The 20,595-nt window shown below is 41.5% G+C and overlaps 1 protein-coding gene across 1 annotated transcript; it reads left to right on the forward strand.

The window, feature by feature from the left end:
* The first annotated feature begins 1,421 nt into the window (after positions 1-1,421).
* On the forward strand, positions 1,422-17,928 carry Cbr4 (carbonyl reductase 4). Its single transcript, XM_051182475.1, has 5 exons — positions 1,422-1,633; positions 3,379-3,499; positions 5,100-5,233; positions 8,491-8,625; positions 17,322-17,928. The coding sequence occupies exons 1-5, from the start codon at positions 1,492-1,494 to the stop codon at positions 17,498-17,500; spliced, it is 711 nt and encodes a 236-aa protein (XP_051038432.1). The 5' UTR covers positions 1,422-1,491; the 3' UTR covers positions 17,501-17,928.
* Positions 17,929-20,595: the final 2,667 nt, after the last annotated feature.

The raw sequence follows: 20,595 nt of genomic DNA on the forward strand, positions 1-20,595 counted from the left end.
TGAACCCCTTCATAGTATTCTTTCTTTGTTGTATCTTTGAGACAGGTTCTCACTTTGTAGACTAGGCTGGCCTTGAACTCTCAGTGGTCCAGTGATCCCTGTAAGCATTTTGACAGCTCAGATGGAATGCACAAGGACTCTGACACTCTGGAGCCAGAATACTGAGTGTTACAGCTCAGTTGGAAAGGTATTCTGGCACTCACAGCTCAGTTGGAAAGGTATTCTGGCACTCGGGAGCCAAGGAATACTACAGGTCACAGTAAGCATAGTAGCTTACAGCCCTGCTTCAGGGAAAGGCTTTCCCAGTGCCTCAGCTCTGCTCCTGCAGGAGAGGGTGGAGAGTGCTTGCTGGTGAAGTTGTTACAGTTCTTACAGTTCGGCTCCAGTCACTTTGCCCTCTGTGCTCAGGGTCGTCTGAGTCTCTGCTCTGTCAAAAGAGGAGAAAGGTTTCACCCAAACCTCATTCAAGAGACTTATTAGGAGGGAAGAATCCAGGAGAGTAGCTGCCTTCTGCCACACTGACACAGGGTTTTATATAGGGCTTCTTAGGGGGATGAAGTTTTCCCAGTGAGATTTCCAGGGTGGGGATTGGTCAGATTTCAGTCCTTGAGCTCAGACTGGCTAGATCTCATGCTTAGGGGTTGGTTGGTTTTCTGCACAGGTTTAGGGTCAGATTTGGCTCTGGTTTCAGGGCCCAAGTGTGTTCCTTTCATTTGGCCTTTTTGGTCTTTTGGCTGTAATTTTAGGACTAGGGTTAGTTCTTTCACTGGCTCTGATTCCGGGGCCAAGTGTGTTCCTTTGGCACTGGTTTCAGGGTCAGAGTGCATTTCTTTGGTTCTGGTTACAGGGTCAAAGTGTGTTTCTTTAGTTGGCCTCTTTCCCTTACAATTCTCCTGCCTCAATCTTCTGAGTGCTGGAAGTACAGGCCTAGGCCACCACAGCCTGGTAGTGTTCTTCGACAGGACATCCACCCTCATACTAACGTTGCAGTGCAAGGCTAATGTCTACAGTAACTTAGGGGACGGCCTTATGTTTTTCCAACAGGCTTTGTCTGAAAAAAAAAAAAAAAAAAAAAAAAAAAAAAAAGTGGATGAAACAGGTCAAGGTACACACCCAAAAGGACATAATGTGGATGCTAAGTATGGTCTGGAAAGTCCACGGTTTAGGCAACCCGATAGTCTCTGAGCTATTGTCTCTGACTATTCCAGCAAGGGAAGAGGCAGCCAGCACTGCAGCAAAGTTGCTACAATGCTCACAGGCACAGGCACAGGCCTCCCGAGCGAGGACTACAGGTCCCAGCATGCAACGCAACATCGACGCGTTCACGTATAACTCTTTGCGCCCTGCTCTATGGTCAGGGTCAACTGTCGGACGGCGTTGCTTACTCGTTTTTATTTTTATTTTTTGTCTCCCCCGTTCTCTCCCCCGCAGCTGTGTCTTATTAGACCTTCTGACTCCTAGGGCTCCATCTTGCTTGTCCCGGGGTTCAAGATGGACAAAGTCTGTGCGGTTTTTGGCGGCTCCCGGGGGATCGGCAGGGCTGTAGCCCAGCTAATGGCACAGAAGGGCTACCGTCTGGCGATAGTGGCCAGAAACCTGGAAATAGCCAAAGCCGCCGCCGGCGAGCTCGGCGGTAGGTACCGGAAGAAGTGCCCCGCCGCGCGGCCGCGGTGCAAGCCCCCGGGTCACTGGCCGGGTAGACCAGTCTGCAGGCCAGGTCCTCAGTGGGGCTGTCGCCCACCACAGGCAGGACTCCCGAGAAGTAGCCTTCGCCCCACGGCCAGTACTGACATTGAGAGCCGCCTTGCTCGGGCCTCTGGTAGGAGACAACAGGACCCGATCAGACCGAAAAGAGCGAAGTCAGGAAGGTCAGGCTGCCTGGTAGAAACGGCTAGATTGAATTTTCCCGAGGGCTCTTGCCCTGTGCGAAGGCACACAGCAGTATTTCAAAGAGAAACTCTTGAGTAGCAGCCAGCTGATTGATCAGCTTGGGGAAGCAACCCTAATCTAACACTTTAATAAGCTACTAATTTGTTTTGCTAGGTCCTTTTAATTGCATTCCAATTCCTCCCCCGCCCCTCCTCCCGCGCACGCAGTATTAATAACGGATTAGTCATTGAATTGCAAGTTTAAGTTTCGATGACTGTGAGACGACAACATGGAAGACAGCATTGTTACTAGAATGGAGAAAACTACATGTCACTATCAGGAAAGCATTGGGTGTTACACTTCTGAGGGTGTATCCGGTGCCTGCTGTATTTATGTACTTTTGTGGAAACAATCTTGATATGTAATTCAGAGTGGCTTTGAACTAGTGATTCTTGTGCTTCAGTCGCCCCATTGCTGAGATTCCCTTACTGTGCTGTGACAGTGACACCTTCAGTACAAAACACGCTTTGAACCTGCAGTGTGATGTCTACCTCCATCCCCCCAGTGTGAGCACAAACTCGAGTGCCCATTCAGCACTGCTTCCTGTTTGCTGGCCAACTGATACTCCATGCTGCTCCCTGTGTGTGGTTCGCAGGCAAACAGTGGTTTCATCTTGGCTACACAGTAAGGTGTATCCCCACCATAAATTAAGGATCATGCGTGTTAACATAGTAGCTTGTTAAATAGAGGATACTTTTCCTTTGAGGTATAATTGCTTATGTGTGGTAATGGGAATCAAACTTGGAGCTCTACTGAGCCTGCTCTGCCCATGCCACAAACTTACAGCTGCAATCTCCTGCCTCAGTGCTGGAACTGCAGGCATGTACCAGTTTTCATGCCCAGATTTTATTGCAAGTCTTTACATGTTTTTTTTTTATTTAGATGGGAGGTGCACACGTGCAAGGCGGAGGACAGACTGCTCTTCCTTCCAGCAGATGAGTCTGAAGGGTTCAATCCAGATCATCTAGCCCTGGCTATATTCATTTTAAACATTCCAAGCTTATTTCTCCTTAAGGATTTGTGGTCTCACTCCCCCAGTACAGCAAAGCTCCAGCATTGGGGATAGCTGGGCACCACTGTGCCCAGCAAGAAAACCCAAAGTTGGAGGTTTTTTTTTTTTTTTTTTTTTTGTGGCATTTTATTTCATGTGCCTAGCATTTGTCAGGCTGAGTTTTTTTTTTCACGTGCCTAGCATTTGTCAGGCAGCACAGCAAGACCTTGTCTCAGAGCAAAACCAAAAAAGGAGGAAGAAACAAAACCTCATTATTTCTTCTCTACTTTCTGTCCACTCTGTCCCTTTAATTGGGTGGTCCATGAGGGCAGGAACCCACCACATGTTTTCATCTCTAGGTTCAGCACAGGCTTCTCTTATAGACTAATCATACAACAAATAAATTCCAAATTCAAGTTAAAATTTAGAGGCAATTCTGATTTTACTTTGTTTTGTAGGAAACCACTTGGCATTTAGCTGCGATGTTGCTAAAGAACAGGATGTTCAAAATACATTTGAAGAGATGGAGAAACATTTAGGTCCAGTAAACTTCTTGGTAAATGCAGCTGGTGTTAACAGGTTGGTCAATGACTAAGGTAAATTTCTTATATCTCTTTAAAAAAGATTTTTCTTAATAGGTCTATGTCTTATTTACTTTTTCATTGCCGTGACAAAACACCATGACTGAGGTAATATATAAAACAAAGTGTGTAATGGAGGTGTGGTTTCAGAGTGTTAAAGTCTTGTTGATGGAGTGAAGTCATGGTACCAGCAACAGCTGCAGACTCATCTTGATCTGCATATAGGAGGCAGAGATGGGACACAGTGGGAACAGTGCAGTCTTTTAAAGCCTCAAAGCCCGTTCCCAGTGACATACCTCCTCCAACAAGGCCACACTTCTGATCCTTCCCAAACTTGGTCCCGAAGTGGGGACCGAGTATTCAAATACGAACCTATGAGGGCCATTCTCACACAGAGCACCACAGTTAGTATGAGGTCATGTTAGACTGCTTTACTTCTAATTAGAAAGGCATAGTTTGAAAGTGTCAAACTGTACATTCTTTTATTAAAAACATTATGTGTGTGTGCATGTGTGTCTGCAGTGTGTATTCATGAGACTAGAAGACAGCATAAAATGCCCTGGAGCTGGAGATATAGGCACTTGTGAGCTACTTGACATGTGTGCTGGAAACTGAACTCAGGTCCTCTATAAGAAGATCAGTGTACACTTTCAATTATTGAGTCATCTCTTTAGCCCTGTTCTTCTATGTTGAGATAAATGTCCCGTTGAATTAGATGAGTCCTAACAAACTGTCACCAGCATGTGACCCAGCATGCCAGAAGACCTGATTAGTCTCTTCTCATAGGAAGCCAGTGTTCTGAGTTCTGATCATAATGAGCTTACTACTAATGTAGTATTATAGAATAATAAATGTAATAATAAAAGAAAGGGGGTTTTGCTGATTTTTTAAAAAGATGAGTTTAGGAGAAACTATTAGACCCTAGTCATGAGGCAAAACTGGCAGTAGGTTAGCCCTTTTGGTAGTTTGATCCTGTGTTTAGCCACTGGCAACATTTGTCACTCTGGTAGACAGGCCGAGAACCATGCTTTTCTTTCTGGCTCATCAATAGCTTATTTAGTAGTTTTAAAGTCAAGTTCAAAATGGGACTGCTCTGCACTTAGCTAGAAAGAATAGCTTATACTTATTTTAAGTCAGAATTGTATGTATGCCTTGACTTGAGTTTTTAAAAAGACTTACTTTTGCTAGTTTGTTGCTTTGTTGCTTGAGACTAGGTTTCTCTGTGTAACAGTCCTAGCTGTCATAGAACTCACTCTGTAGGTCAGACTGGCCTTGAACACAGAGATCTGCCTATCTCTGCCTCCTGAGTGCTGGGACTAAAGGGGTGCACCCCCAATACCCAGCTTATTTTTGCTATTTTAAAAATTTTGTGTGTGTATGAGAGTGAGCATATGAGTGGTTGCCTGTGGAACCCTAAAGTGGATGTTGAATGCTCTGGAGCTGGAGCTCCAGCTTGTTGTGAGTTTCCTGACATGGGTGCTGGGAACTGAAGTAGGTTCTCCTGAAAGAGCAGCTGGAACTCTTAACTCTGAGCCAGTTCTCCAGCCACAAGAATTGTCCATCTACTTGTTGATGGTCCTGCTGTTTCTTCTTTGTAGAGATGGTCTTTTAGTAAGAACAAAAACTGAAGATATGGTATCTCAGCTTCACACTAACCTCTTGGGCTCCATGCTGACATGCAAAGCTGCCATGAGGACGATGATCCAGCGGGGCGGATCCATCGTGAATGTAGGTGAGTATTCACCTTCCTGTGTTTATAATTTCTGCATATAAACCTAATCCACTGATTCACTTGAAGTTTAACTGATTGATGAATGGGACAGAGCTCTCAGATGTACATCTCCACAGCAGTCAGATGGGCATTAAATGAGTGACTTACCATGTATTAAAAATGACAGTAGAAGCCATGTGACAAATGGCATCTAGATTCAGTGTTTCAAGACTGTATGGAATGGGAGAGGCCACAGATGCACACATCTAACAGACTTGCTGTATATGAATGTCAGCAGTCTCAATTTTCAACAGAAGTTAGGCATCCAGTCTCCTTTTTTCTTTTTCCTCTTCCTCTTCCTTTTCCTTTTCCTTCCCCTCCCCTCCCTTCCACTTCTCTTTCCTTTCCTTTTCTTTTTTGTCAAACCTTTAATGATTGTAAGAGCCAAAGGGCCAGATAATGTACTGTGAGATTGTGATTCCTAGAAATAATATACTACACCCATAATACCTCAACAACATGGCTGCCTAAGCAAGACATGGACAGTGATATATCAGTAGATGTTTTAGTTAGGGGTTCCTATTGCTGTAAAGAGACACTATGACCACAGCAACTCTTATAAGGAAAACATTTAATTGAGGTGGTGGCTTACAGTTCAGTCTATTATCATTTTGGCATCGTGCAGGCAGACATGGTGCTGGAGAAGGTGCTGCAAGTTCTTATATCTTGACTCACAGGCAATAGCAAGTGGTCTGTCTCATTGGGTGTGGCTTGAGTGTATATGAGTCCGCAAAGCCCATCTCTACAGTGACACACTTCCTCCAACAATGCCACATCCACTCTAGTAAGTCCATACCTCCTAATAGTACCACTCTTCGGGGGCCATTTTCTTTCAAACCACCACAGTAGTGTGAGGGGGCAAATGGGAGGGGGCAAATGGGAGGAAGGAAAAGGAAGTAGAAAAGGATGCCATTATATTTTATTTTTAAAAATTTCAAAGAAATCCAGTCTAATTTTTCAAGTTAAAAAAGGAAACTTGTAGGCATGGAGGCTAAATAATAATTATTTACAGCAATTGCATGGATCACTGATCTGTCTAGTGCCAAGGGTTAAGGAACATTAAACAGCTTTTCAGAGTGCATGTAAGTAGCCTTTAGTTTGTTGGAATCACAGGGAAGAGGCGTTGTGGGGGTTCATGCCTGAAGAGCAGAAAGTGCAGAATATTGGCATTTGATTTCAGTTTAGTACTTGAAAATTGTAGCAGACTATCTGCTCTTTTATTTTTAAATGGCAAGCAATACCTTAGACAGTTACAATAAATTTTAGTGCCCTTAGGAGGAATTGGTGACCTAACCACTTCAGATTTTGGATTCTTAAGACCTGTCACCTGAGACTGGCTGGATATCACAGGGCATATTTGTTAAAATACCTACATTTTAGATAAGTTTTAGAAACCTAAGTCCTCAAAATTGTAGAATGTTGCTAAGACTGATGCATTTATAATAAGGGACATACTTATTCTATAGAAAAGTACCACAGAAAAGGCTGAACTTATAGACTTATTGGTATTTCAGAAGTCATTACTTTGACCAAATGAAAACGGAGCATGGTCTGTTAGTTAAGAAAGTTTCCCCTTGGGCCTTTCTGCCATGCCTGGAACTTCTTCCTTCCTTCCTTCCTTCCTTCCTTCCTTCCTTCCTTCCTTCCTTCCTTCCTTTCCTCCCTCCCTCCCTCCCTCCCTCCCTCCCTCCCTCCCTCCCTCCCTCCCTCCTCCCTTCCTTCCTTCTTCTCTCCCCACACCCCTTCTCCTGCCCACCTCTTTTCTTTCCCCGATGGCCTCTCTTCTCTCCTCCTCTGAGGTACCATGGTTGGTAATGTGCCAAATAAGCTGGTGAAGAGCAGACAAATGACAGCAGTTCTGTAGATCATTCTTCACTAATTTTACTGTTCTTCTTCATGTTTAGATATACATCTGTCCATCACTGTTTGTCAATCTGTGATTCAAGTCACATGGGTTTGTAGCTTGGGAATAGTGGGGGATGTATCTAGTGCAGGAGAAGTGGACTGTAACAGCTTGTTTTATGTAAGCATACTCTGGGATGCTCTCACTCCTGTGAAACCACCTTACAGTGTATTTCTTAAGGCAAGTTACTGTCATCAAACAATGGTTGACTGTGTAATGTAAGTAAACATTTCAACACTGGGCTTCTTGAATACAATAAAAAAGTAGAATATTCCCTTTTTCTAAAGTAATTTCAATTTTGTGTGCGTGTGTTAGGTTCCTGTTCAATTTTTATTTTGTAAGCACAGGTCGGTGGTCCAGAAAATTACTTCCCTACTTCTGTTTTGCCAGAATGTATTTGCATAAATTGATATTTGAGTTATAAATTATTCTTACATGTTTATTAGACAAGGTCAGTGAGTAATGTTTAGTAGCAAGTACAAGGTAAATATAAACAGAAGTAGCAAAATTGCATTGTTAGGAATTTTTGATTGACAGTAGTTTAAATGTACTGGATTCATTCTTGTATATGAAAGTGAATACTTGTTTATATCTACTATAGAATCATAAAATTATCCAGTTTTTACTTTATGTTTCTGGCTTTAACTTCTGCCCATGTTTGTTATTTTTCTGTTGCTGTGATAAAATCCATGACTGAGAATATTTATAAAAGAAAGAGTTTATTTTGGCTTATGGTACCTGAGGGATACAAGTCCATCATGGTGGGGATGCAAGAGGCAGGCATGGTGGCAGAAGCAGGAAGCTGAGAGGTGATGACATCTCAACCTCAGGCACTAAGCAAAGAGAGAACTGGAAGTGGGGTGAAGCTATGTACTTCTAAAGCCCCCCCTCCCCCACTACACACTTCCAGCAAGGCCACACCTCCTAAACTTCCCCAAACAGTGACACCAACTTTGGGGCCGAGTGTTCAAATGTCTGCACCAAGGGGGATTTTCTCACTCTTACTGTCACACTGTCAGACCCAGGATTCTTACCTGACCTCTTCCAACCTTTTATACATGTAACAGGTCACGCAAACCTCTTCCCTGGTCCTGGTGGGCTTACATCATTTCTTCCAGTTTCTGTTAGCTGTGTGTGTGGATCAGGTTGAATCCTTTCAATGCTACCGCTCCCAGGACAGAACTTAGAGTTACTCATTTTAGCAAAGAATGGAGGAAGGTGGGTTTACCATTCTTATTTGTGGACTGTACATTCTGTGAATTCTCAGATAACAAGCCAATTGGTTCACACTTGCTTTGTTTCCTCTTTCATGCAGGGAGTATAATTGGCTTAAAAGGCAATGTGGGCCAGTCTGTGTACAGTGCCAGCAAAGGAGGGCTCATTGGGTTTTCTCGCTCGCTTGCTAAAGAGGTTGCACGGAAGAAAATCAGAGTAAATGTGGTCGCACCAGGTCAGTGAAGACTTCCTACAATAACCATAGTATGGTTTTGTGGTATTAAGAAAGGCCATTTATTTGTCCATAATTGATAAATTGATAGTCATTAATTGACATTTGGATAGTGTCAATGTGGAAAAAAATAATGAACTAATTACCAAAAAATTTTTCTTATACCTCATGTTTTGCATAAAAATCTTTGCTTTTAAATTAAAGAATACATTATGGTAAGAGACCCCTGGAGATCGTCCTGTGTTTTGAGACTGGACCTTCACCATGATTTCTAGTTATACTGGATTGTAGTCTTGCTCTACCACAGCTCACTTATTTCAGTCACATTGACAATTTAGAAAATTGTGGCCAGGGATTTGATGTAATTTACCTAAAGCTCCCTGGCTGTTATGGAAATGCCATAGAGTCTTTTGTAATGATCTGATTTTTTCCAGTGCAATTCATATTGGGCCTAAAAATCTGTTTCTAAACTTGTGGCCACTTAGTAGGGTAACCTTTGTTATATTATAGTGTGTGTGTGTGTGTGTGTGTGTGTGTGTGTGTGTCTGTCTGTCTGTCTGTGTGTATACAGTACAAGTTGAGATAACAAGATTAAATTAATTCTGTAGATTATTTGTTGACTTACTTTGAACAGAGCTTTCAAATGTGCACTTATGGTGTATTTACCCGTGTACTCACGTGAGGAGGCCAGTCAATCACATCTCCACTGTATTCTTTGAGACAGGGTCTCTTACTGAAGCCAAAGCTCACTGTTTAAGCTCACTTAGTAAGAGCCTATGATCTGTCAGTCTTCCCTGGCTCCCCAGTGCTGGTCCCCTGTGCTGCCATGCCTGGCTTTGCTGTGGGTCCAGGGTATCCAGACTGAGGGCCTTATGCTAGTATAGTAAGTGCTTTCCTCACTGAGCTGTCTTCTCAGCCTTCAGGCCACTAGTTTGTTTCTTTTTATGTGAAGGTTTCCTGACTTCAAGTGGAGGTTCCAATTAGGTAAATAGTTGAAAAGCAAATTGTAGCAGAGAAAACAGAGAATAAGGCAAATAATAAATCTCCATCCTAAATTCTTGACTGTTCTTTAAAGATCTTGTTCTGTAAAGTACTTGCTCAGCTTTGGTATTAACTACTACTTGGCTTATAAAGTTGTTATCATAGATGGATCTCGCTAATTGGAAATCAATGAATATGAGAAGTAATATTTGATAGATTGACTGTCGTCAAAATGAATCAATGAAATGTACTCTCTTCAGAGATTACAAAATATAAATTCTCACTAGACAAGAGGTACACTCCATGTAGTATGATCCTAATTAGTCTTAACAGTAAGAACCCAGAGTTAGATATCAGAGTAAATGCTAAATGATCAGAGAAGTAAAGGAGAAGCTACTTGAGAGACCTCTTAGCTCTACTAAATCCTCAGAGTGAAGGAAGGGGCTGAGCTCCTGTCTCTATGAATCCTCAGATTCAATGAGCAAGAGATCCTGTCTCCTCCACCGGCCTTATATTCCTGTCTCCACCTCCCAAGTGCTGGGATCAAAGGTGGTGCCACCACTGTCTGGCCTCTATGGTTAACTAGTGGCTAACTCTACATTCTGATCTTCAGGTAAGCTTTATTTTTAGAGCACAAACAAAATATCACCACAGGCTTACTTTTAGGAGCCAGAGTATCCCAGACTCTAAAGACTTGATTTTAAAAGTGGACTTTGAAGTGTGGCCTAGAGCTGGAGCATTTGCCCAGCAAATCCTGAATTTGATTCCCAACCCCTCTACCCATGGTCATGTCATTATATATCCAGTAGGAAGTAGAGTGGAATGTCTTTATTCTAAGTTGCTAGAATGCATTAGAATGCATGCCATTTCACTTACTGTTTTTTTTTTTTTTGTTTGTTTTTTTTTGTTTTTTTTTTTGTTTTTTTTTAATCTAAGGGATGATGGCTTTGTAGCCAGTTGGAAACCTCTAAGTGTCCAGCAAAGTAATGCAGCAGCATCCCCCATTGGATAGTGGCACCTACTGATAGTTTATAGTTTTTATAGCCATTTAAGACTTTGTGAATACACAAATAGCAAAAGCAGGGGAGCGGAAAAAACTTTCTAGAGCTTTACAAATACAAATGATATGAAGAGAGTCTTTTGGGGCCATGGAAAGAAGACAAACTGGAAAGTAAGACAGCATAATAGTAGGTGCATGGAATGTTTAGGGACCCCAATACCTCTCTCAGCTCTGTGATATATGGGGTGGGTACCTAAGAGATAATTGTATGTAAACTTTGAACTGTAAATATATTTCTAAGGGAAATATGGTTCATGAGCATTGGCAAAGGGCATTTGCTACAGCCCAAGTGATTTATCATAAGAGATTCGCTTAACATTTCTTATTTATTGACTGTGTCCTTTGCCTTACAGAAGCATCTCAGTTTGAGGAGGTCCCATTTATTAATTGTTGATCTCAGTGTTGGTGCTACTGGAGTTATGTTCAGGAAGTGGTCTCCTGTACCAATTTGTTCAAGGGTACCTCCCACTTTCTCTTCTAAGAGGTTCAGTGTGGCTGGATTTATGTTGAGGTCTTTGATCCATTTGGACTTAAGTTTTGTGCATGGCAATAGACATGGATCTATCTGCAGTCTTCTACACACCATCATCCAGTTGTGCCAGCACCATTTGTTGTAGATGCTTTCCTCCTTCCATTGTATAATTTTAGCTGTTTTGTCAAAAATCAGGTGTTCGTAGATGTGTGGGTTAATATCAGGATTTTCGATTCCATTACATTGGTCTACCTGTCTTTTTTTTGTGTGTGTGTGTGCCAATACCAAGCTGTTTTCAGGACTATAGCTCTATAGTAGAGCTTAAAGTTGGGGATGGTGATACCTCCTGAAGTTCTTTTATTGTACAGGGTTGTTTTGGCTATCCTGGGTCTTTTGTTTTTCCATATAAAGTTGAGTATTGTCCTTTCAAGGTCTGTGAAAAATTGTGCTGAGATTTTGATGGGGATTGCATTTAATCTGTAGATTTCTTTTTGCAAGATTGCCATTTTTACTATGTTTATCCTATCTATCCAAGAGCATGGGAGATCTTCCCATTTGATGGTATCTTCTTTAATTTCTTTCTTTAAAGACACAAAATTTTTGCTATATAGGTCTTTCACTTGTTTGGTAAGCGTTACCCCAAGATGCTTTATGTTTTTTGTGGCTATTGTAAAGGGTAATGTTTCTCTGATTTCTTTCTCAGCCCCTTTATCGTCTGTATATAGTAGGGCTACTGACTTTTTTGAATTAATCTTGTATCCCTCTAATTTGCTGAATGTGTTTATCAGCTGTAGGAGTTCCCTGGTAGAGTTTTTTTGGGTCACTTATGTAAACTATCATATCATCTGCAAATAGTGACAGAAACGGCAGCCTACAGACTGGGAAAAGATCTTTACCAACCCACATCTGACAGAGGGCTGATCTCCAAAATATACAAAGAACTCAAGAAGCAAGTCACCCAAACACCAAATAATCCTACTAAAAAGTGGGGTACAAAATTGAATAGAGAATTCTCAATAGAGGAATCCAAAATGGCTGAAAGACACTTAAGAAAGTGCTCAACATCCTTAGCCATCAGGGAAATGCAAATCAAAACAACTCTGAGATACCATCTTACTCCTGTCAGAATGGCTAAAATTAGAAACACCAATGATAGCTTATACTGGAGAGGATGTGGAGAAAGGGGAACACTCCTCCACTGCTGGTGGGAGTGCAAACTTGTACAGCCATTTTGGAGATCAGTATGGTGGTTCCTCAAGAAAATTTGAACCAGTTTACCACAGGACTTGGCAATCCTACTCTTAGGCATATACCTAAATGATCCACATCCATGCAACAAAGACGTCTGTTCAACTATGTTTGTAGCAGCATTATTTTTAATAGCAAAAATCTGGAAGCAACCTAGATGCACCTCAACTGAAGAATGGATAAAGAAGATGTGGTACATTTACACAATGGAATACTACTCAGTGGGAAAAAACAAAACAAAACACAACAAAACAATGGAATCTCGAAATTCTCAGGCAAATGGATGGAACTTGAAGAAACCATCCTGAGTGAGGTAACCCAGTCACAAAAAGAGGAACATGGTATGTACTCACTCATATATGGATTTTAGACATAGAACAAAGGATCATCAGCCTATAATCCATGCCGCCAGAGAAACTAGTATACAAGGAGGAACCTAAGAGATTCATACAAAGACCCTCACAGAAGGGGAAAGGAACAAGGTCTCCTGAGCATATCGGGAGTGGGAGGGGACCAGTGAGTGGACTGGGAGTTAGGAGAAAGAGAAGGGGAGGAGAGGAGGACATGTGGGATTAGGAAGATTGAGTCAGGGGAGGAATAGATGAGAGCAAAAAAAGAGATACCATAATAGAGGGAGCCATTATAGGTTTGAAGAGAAAATTGACTCTAGAGAAATGTCCAGAGACCTACAAGACTGACCCCAACTAACAATCTGAGCAACAGTGGAAAGGCTACCTTAAATACCCTTCCCTGGTAATAAGATTAATAACTAACATATATTCAATCAGAGAGCCTCATCTAGTAGGTGATGGAAACAGAAGCAGACACCCACTGCTAAACACGGAGCTGAACTCCTGGAATCTAGTTGTAGAGAGGGTGGTGTGATAAGAAAATGGGGTCAAGACCAGGCAGACAGCTGACCAGAGACAGCTGACCTGAACAAGGGGGAGCTTATGGACCCCCCAGACTGATAGCTGGGAAAACCAGCATTGGACTAACTCAGACCTCCCCGAACGTGGGTCTCATTTAGAAGGCCTGGCAGTCTAAGGGACCTCTGACAGTGGAACCAGGATGTATCCCTGGTGTATGAAAGGACTTTGGGAGCACATTCCCCATAGAGGGATATTCCCTTAATGTAGAGGCAGGAGGGAGGACCTAGTCCCTACTCCAAATGACTTGAGAGATTTTGTTGACACCCTCCTGGAAGGCCACCCTCCTTGCGGAGTATAGGGGAGGATAATGAGATGGGAGGGTTGTGGGGGAGCATGGGAGGGAGGAAGAGAGAACTGGGATTGATATGTAAAATAAGAAAAAGAAAAAAGAAAAAGAAACGGGGGCTTTTCCCCCTCCTTTTGTTAACCTTCTAGTCATAACTTCTTACTCGAAAGTCAGCCATGTGCTTCCGAAGGAAACCAGAGGGGACCCGCCATCTTTGATCTGTTTGTTAATCTTGTGATATGTAGACACCCCTGTGTCAATTAGTGTTCGGCTTCCTTCACTCACAACTGTATGGTATCACAGAACAGGGAACAGAATCTTGATTGGTGAACCAGAATCCAGTGGTTTCCTCACCACAGCAAACACCACCAGAGCCTGATAGAAGTCGGCCTCAAAGTTGCTAACCTAAACTGACAAGAGTGTTCATAGACCATGACTACTGTAGTCTCTTGCGGCTTATTTTTGTTAGTATGTTTTTTTAGATTAAAATACATGAATTTATGGAGTTAAGTGTGAAATACTTTATGCCAATTTTGTTAGAATTTTAAAGAATAAAAGGCAGGTGTATCATGAATTCTTTGAGACGATAACACAGATTTTTCTTTTTTAATTTAAAAAATTTGAGATTACACATGAATACTGTATTGATATCATTTCTATCCCTCCCTTTCCAACTCTTCCTGTTTCTCCTTTAATTCCCTCTCATATTCATGACCTCTTCTTCAGTTATTATTGTTATATACATACATGTGTTATACATGTGTAACAGCGTGCTGAGTCCTTTTAGTGCGGCTTATATGGGTATTTATGTAGGACTGAATCCTGGGAATTGGGTAACCTATTGGGGAGTCTCCTTTTCTCAGTAGCCATTGACTGGCTATAGCTCTTCATCTTGGGGTCAGGCCTTCTGAGATCCCCCCCCCCCCCCTTCTATGCTGCCCTGTCACCTGGCATTGCCATTGTATGTGTCTTGTTTAGGTGACCATATTGTTGAACATTCCTGTCATATGCAGGTAAAAACTATTTCATAGCAGACATCCTGGTCAACTGACCTACAGTTTTCCCACCCTCTCTTCTGCTGTGTCCCCTGAGCCTTAGGTTAGGGATTGTAACATGAAGTTGTTAGCATTAACATTAGTAAATTTATTTCACTCAACTTTGATAATCTGAGGTGGTTATAGGGTTCATTTTCTCTGGGACATCCTTAAAAAGAAGTGTGCTAACACAGGGCATTGAATCTCAGTAAACTCAAGGGTTCTTGGGAGAATTGGATTCTGCTGAATTCCGGCTCCTCCCTTAAGAACTAAGCTTGGTCTTTGGGCCAGGTGTGGCGGCACACTCCGTTAATCACAGCACTCAGGAGGCAGAGGCATGGGTCTCTGTGAGTTTGGGACAAGCCTCGACGACATAGGAGCTCCAGGACAGCCAGGGCTATTCAGTGAGACTTCCATCTCACAACCACAGGTTTGTTTATCAGTTGCAAGTCCGAAGAGGCTATCTGCTTTATCTGTGTCAGCTGCCGCCTTCATCCTTTCCTTCCCACACTGTATTAAAGATGAGAGGGAATGGTGCTGACTTTCCAAATAAATGTTTTGAGATTTTTATTGTAGAGGGGTTTGTGTTTTACAGTATATTCTCATAGACAAACACAAGTAATACAACATTAGTTTTGTTATTTGTGGTCCTCATTATAGATCATCTGTAACTCATAATGTTCATATTTTTTCAATAATTTTATCTGAGTGCAAAGATTACACACACACACACACACACACACACACACACACACACACACACACACACAGAGTCTTTGTGGACAGCTTAAAAAGAAAAGTACAAAGAAAGTCATCATCTGGTCTGTAATTCTGGTAACTATGGTCACTTTGGTGTCCAAAAATAACCAAATGAGAATGGTAGCATTTTGGCATGTCTATTTCACCTTGTTTTCTGTAGTGATAAAGTGGAATTCACATATAACCTTCTTTTAATGTTACAGATGTGAAATCTTCATTTATGCCACGAATACCAACATTATTTTATGCTGTGTATCTTTCAGGTCTTAACACTGTCCTTGTTGAAAGACCTTTCAATTTCTTCTCAGATTTTATGAGTAACATCTCACTGTATTAGATTTTATGGTAGGAAAAAAAAAAACTCACAGGACTTTAAAGAAAGCATTTAAGTTTTCATAAGTGAAACCCCAAAGTAAACTTAATTTTATATATAGCATTACAGAATGAGCTAGCAGATGAATCCAGTATTTAGCTCACAGTTATCAACATGTCATTTGTAAAGGATAGTACATTTAAGTTGACTTATAATTGAATTTATAAATGATTTAGTTTTAACATGAGCCAATTTGGAAACTTCTTTTGTGAGTGTCCAGTGAACTTCACTTCCTGTGACTTGTCTGGCAATTAGTACACTTTGTCACCCTGAACTATAAACTTTCCCCATACCAGCTGCTCTCATGAAGGTTAGTGTGTGCTTAAAAAACAAAAACAAAAACAGAACACCTAGTGATTGGAGCTGGGCATGGTGGCATATGCCTTCAGTCTTAGTCCTTCCTTAAAAGGGTAGAGGCCGGTGGATTTATAGACGTTTTAGGCTAGCCTGGTCTACCTAGTGAGACCATGTCTCAAAATTTTTTTAGTATTAATTAAAATGGTAACATTTTATTAATGATATATATTTATCTCTATAATCTTGTTGGAATTTCTTAAGTCAGTGGTTCTCAACCTTCCTAATGCTGCAACCCTTTAATACAATTCCTCATGTTGTGGTGACTACCAGCCATAAAATTATTTCATTGCTGCTTCATAACTATAATTTTGATACTGTTATGAATAATAAGGTAAATATCTTATACACAGGATATCTGATATGTGACCCCTGTGAAAAGGTCATTTAACCCCCAAAGGTGTTGCAACCCAAAGGTTGAGAACCACTATCTTAAACCGTAGTTGATCCTGGGGTGTTTGTGCATGTGTGATATGTACATACAATCATTGTGAATTACTGAATATAAAATATTTCACTCTCTAGAACTTGCTCTTCACACACTCTATTGCATTTATACCAATATTGAGTTAAAATTTCATTTTTTATGCACATCTTTATCAGGATTAGACATGATCATAAGACTTTCTTATGTGGACTTTGGAACCCTGGGCTTCCTTTCATCAGTTATCTTGGTTTAGTAAATGGAATGGATTAATTCTTAGTAGGATTGCAAAATCAATTCCTAGGACCATCTTCCTCATACCTTCTCTCAACACCATTTCTCACTTTCTCCCCCACCTGTGTGAAAGTCATTTCTATAGTGTTTTATTTATAGCCTTATAAGCAGAATCACCAGAATTTATTACATTAAAACTGGGTATGTAGCAATTACTTCCTCTTTCTATAGATTATAGTTCCCTAAGAATGCATTGTTTTATTCATGTTTGTATCTGCCTACTCATTCTACAGCATTATCGTTCTTTATATTTGTCAAGCACTGACTCATGGACTTGGGAGTCAGGCATTTTTGTGTTCCACAAATATTCACTGAGTTAAAGTGAATAAAATTGTACACTTAATTAATTGCAATCAATATTCTGTATTTTATAAATAATGTTTATTAATAATGACAAGTTTTCAGAAGCAACTTCTCTTTATAAAAGATGAACAGCCATCTTTGTATGTATACCTTCAACTGAATTAGCATTTCTCTTTCAGGATTTATTCACACGGATATGACAAAACACTTGAAAGAAGAACACTTAAAGAAGAACATCCCTCTTGGGAGGTTTGGAGAAGCTCTTGAGGTGGCACATGCGGTTGTGTTTCTTTTAGAGTCGCCATACGTCACAGGACACGTTCTAGTTGTGGATGGAGGATTACAACTCACCATCTAATTAGAGATGATTCTCTTGTGATGCTTGGTAATTAGGGTCAAGGGCATAGTTTTCTGTTGATTAGGTAATTGTATCTGTGGGTGACATTTGTTACTTAAATGATTGTTTGTGTGACCATATTTCAAAAGAACAATGTGTGATCAGTTGTAATCTAAGAGGTATGAATTCTCTATCTTTAGAGACCATAGCAATTTTAGTACGTAGACATTTTGTAAGGGGTATACATCAGTATTAATTCATGTATCTTATCCTTGAAAATAGAAAATTCTGTTGTCTAATTGTGATACAGTTTAAGTATATAAAGCTGGATTTTTAAAATACCGACTTTGTGCTCTTGCTAAAATAAGAGTATTTATAGAAGATTGAGATCAGGTTTTTATTAGTTACTTTTTAAAGTTGCTGTGATAAAACACCATGACCAAAAGCAACTTAGAATTTAAAGTTGCTGTGGTAAAACACCATGACCAAAAATGACTTAGAGGAGAGAGGGGTCTCTTGATGCTTATGGTTTCAGAGGAATGGAATCCGTCATGGTAGGGAAGGTAGGGTAACAGTAGGGGAAAGCATGGTGGTAGGAACAGGAAGCTAGCTGGTCACATTTCATCCACACATAGGAAGCACTGAGAGGGAACAGGAAGTGGAGCCAGGCTGTAAAATCTCAAAGCCCACCTCCAGTGACAGACTTCCTTCAGCAAGACTTCGCTTCCTAAAGGTTCCATAACTTTTCCAAATGGTTCCACTGGCCAGGGACCAAGTGTTCAGATATGAATCTGTAAGGACATTTCACATTCAAGCACAGTACTTTAGCAGCCTGGATAAGGCTCATCTTTTGTTTATGTTTTGGCTTGCATTTTGAGGCAGAATTTCACAATTTGGGCCAGGCTGACTACCTTGAGCCTCAATCTTCTTGGCTGTAGTCTTCGTAGGCCTGGGATTACTGGTGTGTGCCACCATTGCTTGTTCATAATATTGCATATGCTTGTGGGTATGCATATACTGTCATTTGTTTAAAGAAGGTTTGGAAAATGTCAGTTAGAGAAAGACATCTCACACCACTCCTGCTCCTATCACATCTCTACCCAATTCCCTCCTCTTCTTCATCTTATTTCTGAGCCAAGATCTCACTCTGTAGCTTTGGATGACCTGAGCTTCTTATGTATCCTGTGCTTGTCCTGGACTCACAGCAGTCCTGCCTTAATGTCCCAAATGCTGAGTTTGCCTTAGACTTGACTGGCCGTGTGTGTTGTGTGTGTGTGTGTGTGTGTGTGTGTGTGTGTGTGTGGTTATGTGTCTGTGTGTGGTGTATGTATGTGCATGTGTATGTGGTGTGTGTAGTGTATGTATGTATATGTCTGGTGTGTATAGTGTATATATATGTGTATGTGTAGTGTGTGTATATATATGAATGTATATGTATGGTATGTATGTGTGGAGTACATGCATGTGTATGTATGTGCATATATATGTATGGTGTGTGTGTGTGTCCCTATATCTGAGTATTTGCCGAGGCCTGTCTATCCAAGGCTTCAGAGACAGTGGCCGACAGACCATTAATGGTCTGTGCAGTTTGTACCGAGGTGGACAATGCAAGGGCAGAAGCCGTAACAGCTGCAGTAACTGCTGTGGCAGCCACTATACCAACAATAATTGCAGAGATCTCTAAAAAGCATCATACTGCTAGGTGTATCCACCGGGACGGGCACAAAGCGTGGCATGCGAGTTACTACAGCTAAAGGAAATTTATCAGCATCCCAGCACAAAGTATAATAACAGCCCCCTAATTTGCAATCTAAATCAAGCTCAGTATTATTAATAGTATTATTGCTCACAGTCCAAATAAAAGGAGGCCAGACACACACTGGTGTAGCATCATAATCTGTATGTTTGAAGGAATGATACTTTATATCAGAGGCAGTCCAACTAAATGACCCAGAGTTGTGACTCGACTGGAGGCTGTTCCCAAGAGACCCTTTCCAGTCAAACTCCAACTGCCCCTTTTCACTTTTGCCCCCTTTAAGCATTGCCATAGATGTAAGATCCGTGCAGCTTCCATTAATGCCACAGAGCAGCCATTGGTCAAAAGGGTTAAGGTTGGATCACATGGGATCCAAGGATGTGAAATTAGTTCCCATACCCATATTGGGGGAGAAAGAGAACAAGCCCTCAATGGTCCAAGCAGAGCCCCTGGACTGGCATCCAGTCCAGGGTAAAGTCAATTCTTCAGTCTGCTCCCCTCTACAGAAGGGGGCTAATTTTGGCTGACGAGGTGGGGCAGCGGAGGTATTTATCACTGGAAAGCGTGACCACCATCCATAAATTACAGAGGCATTAGCCACAATCTTGCCTCCATTTCCCTAGGTAGCCTCCTTGAGCCATGCTGAGGATTGATTACTTAAGAGAATGCAGGGTACATTAGCAGTGCCTTGGTCAGTTACTGAGAAACAAAGACTTCCTTTAAGGGAAATAGTCCTATTTTCACAAAGCTCCTGAATTTGTTCATCTTTAGGCAGGAAAGCTAAGCCCAGCTCTTTATTGGTGGCAAAGAATCGGGGAAAAACTTGTGCATTATACATCACCGGCATCGGAAGTGGGAACGTTGACATGATTCCCCAACGTGGTTCCCCCTGGACAGCTGAGATCTCGATCATCATCAGTGACGTTAGGAGGAGAAGCTCGCTCCCCCCCTTTCATATGTCTGGTCTGCTGTATCCTTCTGCTCCAGGACTGTCCTGGCGAGTCTTTCAGGAACCCAGAAGGGATTTTCTTCATTCTGTGGGAAAACACAAACAGCTCCCCTGGATCTTATTAGAATAGGATCCGGGCCTTTCCATTCATTGGTTAACACATCTTTCCATTTCACCAATTCCTTAGGTTGATGTGGGTCTGAGCAATGCCATTCTGCTGTGGTCTGATCATGCTCATCTGAATTTAAAAAATTTATAGTGAAGAGTACCACTGCTATGGCGACTCGTGGTACGGGGGGCAAATCCTTTATTATTCCCCCTCTTTGTTTAATTAAATATGATTTGAGCGTGCGATGTGCGCGCTCAATGATGCCCTGCCCTTGAGGGTTGTATGGCAAGCCTGTAATATGT

Source organism: Phodopus roborovskii, unplaced genomic scaffold (assembly GCF_943737965.1).
Source record: "Phodopus roborovskii unplaced genomic scaffold, PHOROB, whole genome shotgun sequence".
NCBI lineage: Eukaryota > Metazoa > Chordata > Mammalia > Rodentia > Cricetidae > Phodopus > Phodopus roborovskii.